Below are 6,131 nucleotides of genomic sequence, written 5' to 3' on the forward strand. Positions count from 1 at the left end.
AGGTTGGCAGGAGCAGGGACCGAGCAACGGGAGCTCACCCCGTCGCGGGGATTCGAACCGCCAACCTTCTGATCAGCAAGCCCTAGGCTCTGTGGTTTAACCCACAGCGCCACCCATGTCCTCTGCAGCATACCTGCATTAAATACCCGAGCTTCTTTTATGACTAATGTACAAAAGACACATCAAACCAGAGTGACCCACCTTATTAGAGTCTCGGTCATTTTATTTCTTTGATAAAGAATTTAATCATTTCACAATTATTGTATGAGCCTGGAAAAAAGCTGCAGAGGCCAAGGTTGGTCTTGCCTGCAGGAAGTGAGAGTAGCACATTTAATATTGAAATAGGCCTGTTGATATGAAGGTCTGCAGTACAGGTATCTCTCGTGGCCACCTGGGGGCAGCCTTGAATATCTATTAAGCAAGGGGTTTCATCAGTCCTTTTTATTAGGCACTTTTTAATTCCAACCATATCTTCTCAGAAGCCAGTCCTATTTGATTCAGTGCTGCTGCCTCCCAGGTTAGTGTGCTTAGGACAGCAGCCTGAGCCATTTGCTCTTATCAAGGACTGACTTTTAAAGCCAGTGTGGGCCACTGAGATTATCAGGCCTGCCCTGAGTAATCCTTGCAGTGTATTTTTAGCCCACGACTTTTATCACAACCGTAACTTCTGGGTGAACACACAGAACTGAGGAGGAAATGCACCTTGTTTAGCAGCTTGCAGGGTGCTTTGCAGAATAAAAACGTAAGCAAAAGGCAGGTCCCCTGCCCCAAGGAGCTTACAATCAGAAACTGGCAGGGAAGATGCTGTTCAACGTCTGAGGTCTTGTGCTCCTCTTGGGGCGGCGTGGAACCTGGAGCACTTACGGGAAATGGGAAGGAAATTCTAGTTTTGGTATTGTATCTCGGTCTTTACAAGACTGTTTGGTTGCATTTATGTTGTATTTATGTATACACTTAGGTAAAGGGTAAAGGGACCCCTGACCATTAGGTCCAGTCATGACCGACTCTGGGGTTGCGGTGCTCATCTCGCTTTATTGGCCGAGGGAGCCGGCGTATAGCTTCCGGGTCATGTGGCCAGCATGACTAAGCCGCTTTTGGCCGACCAGAGCAGCACACGGAAACGCTGTTTACCTTCCCGCCAGAGCGGTACCTATTTATCTACTTGCACTTTGACGTGCTGTTGAACTGCTAGTTTGGCAGGAGCAGGGACCGAGCAACGGGAGCTCACCCCGTTGCGGGGATTCGAACCGTCGACCTTCTGATTGGCAAGTCCTAGGCTCTGTGGTTTAACCCACAGTGCCACCCGTGTCCCTTATGTATACACTTACTGGGTTTTAAAATGCAAAGCGGTTTAAAAATGCGTTTCAATAAGCAAAAAAATAAACAAAAGTATGAGGGTTTCATGTGTACCACAGTGAGACAGACTAAGGGAGTGCTCCTACTCACGAGGAGTTGGCGTTAAGCAAGTAAGCCGGGATAAAGTTGTGCCAGATCCAAACCCCATTCAGGAGCAAGGCTGCTGCTGGCTACGCAGTTCCAAGCCTCTCAGAGCGAAAACAAGTCTTTAAAATAGAGTTTGGCTGTAAAAACACCCTATTTGCCAGGTCATGTGACTGAGCTGAACAGAGTTAGGATCCTGCATAAGCCCCACTGCTTGGATTTGATACTGACATATTCCCAGAATGGTCCTTTTTTTTTGCCAAGATGACAAAGCTGTGCTGGTGTATCTCTGGAACTGCTCTTCCTATTCAGAAATTTCTCCTCTTCTTGTTCAACTGAAAACTACCCCAGATCTAACCCTGCCCTGTGGGGAAACAGTGAGCACATATCTTTGCCCTCTTATTTTTTATCTGCATGACAGCCTTGTGAGGTAGTCCAAGCTGGGGCAGACTGATTCATGGGGTTCCCCAACAAGCAGCGTAACTGGGCAGGGATTTCCAACCTCAATGTTTCATATGCTAACCAAACAGCCACTGCCACCACTGTGCTGCACTAGCTTTTTTTATACGGTGGAAATGAAATCATAATCATAGAACACTGCTGGAACTGAGGCAATGTGGGAAAGAAAATAGTTGACTCTCTCCTCCAATTGGGTTGGCAGGATAATTAAATACGGACCCCAGAATTTCGGGTCCCCTATAAACCTGTGCCCAAGTTTTGCAGTTGTTTTGCAGAGGAAAAAAACCCATGTTTTGCAGCACCCCACAAACTGGGTACAGTGGTACCTCGGGTTACATATGCTTCAGGTTACATACGCTTCAGGTTACAGACTCCGCTAACCCAGAAATAGTGCTTCAGGTTAAGAACTTTGCTTCAGGATGAGAACAGAAATCGTGCTCCAGTGGCGCGGCGGCAGCGGGAGGCCCCATTAGCTAAAGTGGTGCTTCAGGTTAAGAACAGTTTCAGGTTAAGTACAGACCTCCGGAACGAATTAAGTACTTAACCCGAGGTACCACTGTAATTGATACATCAAACACAGGGTTTGTAGTTAACACCATCAGTGTCCAAATCACTCCAAACCAGTGCCAACAGTTTTGCAGCAAAAATCCCATGTTTTGCAGCACACCACAAACTGAGTAACTGCTCCTCAAACCAGGGGCATAGCCCTGGCGTTAATTCAAGTTAAAATATTTCCAACTACAGGGGGCAGGGAGGTGCTTAACCCTTTATAACCCAAACAAACACTACATCTTTCTTCTGCTCCATTATAATTTACAGTACTTTACTTTTCCCCAACCAGATGTTTAGATCAGGGATGAGGAACTTTTGTCCCTCCAGATATTGCTGGACTCCAACTCCCATCAGCCCCAGCTAGCAGGACCAGTAATCTGAGATGATGGGAGTTGTAGTCGAGAGAGAAAACAGAACAAGACTGGAGGGCCACCTGCTTCCCACCCCTGGTTTACATAATAAAACACTGATTAAGCGTTGTACAACTGACATTTGAATTATTCTTCCACAACAGGCATTGTCTATCAGATTAAAATGCAATTAAGTTTCCCGCCTGCTCTGTGAAGGATTGCCAACTGACTAGCAAAATTCCTGAGCTTGGACCTTCAGCGGCACCAAATCTGATGCAGCAAAAAAAATATAAGCTCTCACCATGATTAGCTGCAGAAGCCTGCAAGGTCTTCTGCTCTTAAAGGCACAGTTGCAGAAGCAGCCAAAAAGTTGGCAACCTTCCTTCCCCAATCCTATGTGACACAAGAGCTGGGGGGAGAATCATAAGCAGTGCATTGGTTTCCCCTGAAGCACACACTGCTGTGTCTCTTCAGCAACAGCAAAGATGTTTAGCACACAGAAGGCTCACCTTTCGGTCCTGGTAGAATGGTATGAGTGGAACAGATCTCCGTCGCTGACCGGTTGTCATCATCCAAACCAAAAATCTGCACTAGGAGGACAAGAAAAAGCAACAGGGAGGTTTCGTGTTTCCAAAGTTGGTTCTTCATGCTGCTCGCGCCGTTCAGCTCCACAGGAAATGCCCTTCCTCGTTCCAGCCTTAATAATTGCTAAAATAAGATTTCCCATATAACTCTGGAAAGCAAGCTCAATTGAAGATCCCGCTTTATTAGAGCTAAATAGAGAAAGGCCATCAAGAGGCCCTGTGTGTGTGTGTGTGTGTGTGTGTGTGTGTGTGTGTGTGTGTGTTAGCATACACTGTGCAATATATTTATGCAGCAGTGACAGTTGTTTATTAAAGTTTATCTCTTGGCTGTGAAATAATTAAGTGCACTGGCCGGAGGAGATGGCTTGAATGCACAAGCCGGCCTCTGTATTTGCCTGCTGGAATCTGAGAGCTGATTTCTTATGTTCGTCAGAGAAATATAATAGAAAAGGCACTAAGGCAGCCATTCTAAAGACACTGCCTGGAGAGTAATCCCTGTTGGAGATAATGGGACTCCAGGATGTGTAAACACACCTTGCACTGTAAGGCTGACACGGCCGTCTCTACCATTGGACAGAGAGAGACATGGGCACTTCAGAAAAAAGGATGCTGGGGAGTCAGGGAGCAGAATGAGGTGTTGGAGGACAGAGCTGCCTATGGCATTGCCTGCTAAGGTGACCTGTGCCTCTTAAGTGCAGTGGAAGTCCCATTGCCATTCCGCCACATCTGTGCATAGAATGTGAGAGAGGCAGTGCCATCTTGCTCTTTGCCTCAGGCTGCAAAATGGCTTGGACTGGTTCTCAGGGGACTCAGCTACATTAGTCAAATAAATATGCAACACCAGATGGTGCCAGAGAGCAAAAAAATTCTATGCAATTTTTACATAGCGTTTTCTGGCCCATGTGGGGAGGAAGGAACCTGCGGCAGAGAACTGCTATATTTTGTTCAGCCTTTTTGAGTCCACGGCTCCCTCCCTACATTCTTTCTGCAGCACCCCTGTGGGGCTCAGGAGCCCAGTTGTGTCACCCCCTGCCTGCCGAGCTGGCAGCCCCTCACCCTTTTTCAAACACCCTCCCTTGTGGGGTGCTCCCTCAGCCCCCTCTCCTTGGAAGCCCTCTGAACAGTCGCTGCAGCCCCCCGGTCTCTGAACTGCCTCAGTTCCTGGCAAACCAGCACCCCCTTGCCAGCCCCAGAGGCAGCAGTAGCTGCAGCAAACAGCTGTTCAAGCCTTTGGGAGCCCAGGATGTGAGAGGGCAGCAGGAGGGATGGAAGGAAAGAAAGAGGGACAGAGGCCAGTCTTGTCCATGGCACCCCTGACCATCATTCAAGGCAACCCAGGGTGTCACAGCACACTGGTTGAAAACCACTGGTTTAGTAGATTTCTATCCTGCTTTCCAACAGGAGTTGTCAAAACAACCAACAACAGTGGATGCACCAAGAACCACATGCTCACGAAATAAAACAGGCCTAAAAAGGTTGCCGACCCCCGCTGTAATCGATCTACATGTCCCAGCTTAGTTTGTGTCAGAGCTCTTAGATCTAAAGTTTAAAATAAACGCTAACTTCCATGACCTGATAAAGCTCTGAAGAGAAAAAACTACCCTGGGAAAATATTTCCTGCTTCGTTTTCATAAATATTTATGCAATTCCTTCTGGAGCACCCGTTTCGCCTTGAGAAAAGTGAACACACGTCTTCCTGTCGCAGAGTTAACTGTTTAGATTTGAAGCGGTTTGCTTAGGCTGAGGGGAGATTTAGGGGCAAATGCTAATGCCCACCTTGAACAGGTTCAGAAATTTTGCGATGGTGGTGGAAGGCTGTTGCGTGTGAGGGAATCTAATAATAAACATGTGTTATTTATTCATGTTCACATTTTTATCCCCTCCTTTTTCAGTTTATGGTAGATAGATGACAGTGCAAGAAATACAAAGACAGCGTAAACATTAAAGGGGAAATCCTCTGGGAAGACCTGTCAGGATCAGCAGCTTACAGTGCAGAAGATCTCCAGCTCAGATGGCCGATTCCCAGATTCACCAGCTTGGGTCCTGCTTGTGGGCTTCCCATGGGCATCTGGTTGGCCACTGTGAGAACAGGATGCTGGACTAGATAGGCCTTTGGCCTGATCCAGAAGAGAGGGTCTTTTTATGTTCTCATACCCCCGAGAGCCGAAGAATTGATGCTTTGGATTTATGGTGCTGGAGGAGACTCTGGAGAGTCCCATGGACTGCAAGAAGATCTAACCTCTCCATTCTGAAGGAAATCAGCCCTGAGTGCTCACTGGAAGGCCAGATCCTGAAGCTGAGGCTCCAATACTTTGGCCACCTCATGAGAAGAGAAGACTCCCTGGAAAAGACCCTGATGATGGGAAAGATGGAGGGGACAAGGAGAGGGGGATGACAGAGGACGAGATGGTTGGACAGTGTTCTTGAAGCTACAAACATGAGTTTGACCAAGCTGCGGGAGGCAGTGGAAGACAGAAGTGCCTGGCGTGCTCTGGTCCATGGGGTCACGAAGAGTCGGACACGACTAAACGACTAAACAACAACAACCCCTGAGAGCAGCCACTTTCTTTTGTGCCATGCGCCATTGGATCCATTTTATGACTGGCACCCACAGCACTTAATTTGTAAAATCAAATTAAACAAGACTAACAGAATCAGCTGCCCAAGGCAGACACCTCACTCTGTCTAATGGTGGGGCCAGCTCAGTTGCTGCAGTTTACCTGGCCACCGTTGGGCTAGGTTGCCT

The 6,131-nt window shown here is 47.6% G+C and overlaps 1 protein-coding gene across 1 annotated transcript in view; it reads right to left on the minus strand.

Moving 5' to 3' along the window:
* The window catches only part of COLEC10 (collectin subfamily member 10), a 28,295-nt gene extending 24,455 nt beyond the window's left edge, over nt 1–3,840 (minus strand). The window contains exon 1 of the mRNA XM_053395388.1: nt 3,311–3,840. Coding sequence (XP_053251363.1) covers nt 3,311–3,449 — 139 coding nt within the window. The 5' untranslated portion in view covers nt 3,450–3,840. The remainder of the gene's footprint in view (nt 1–3,310) is intronic.
* Between the last annotated feature and the right edge of the window lie 2,291 nt (nt 3,841–6,131).

This window comes from Podarcis raffonei, chromosome 7 (genome assembly GCF_027172205.1).
Source record: "Podarcis raffonei isolate rPodRaf1 chromosome 7, rPodRaf1.pri, whole genome shotgun sequence".
Taxonomy (NCBI): Eukaryota; Metazoa; Chordata; class Lepidosauria; order Squamata; family Lacertidae; genus Podarcis; species Podarcis raffonei.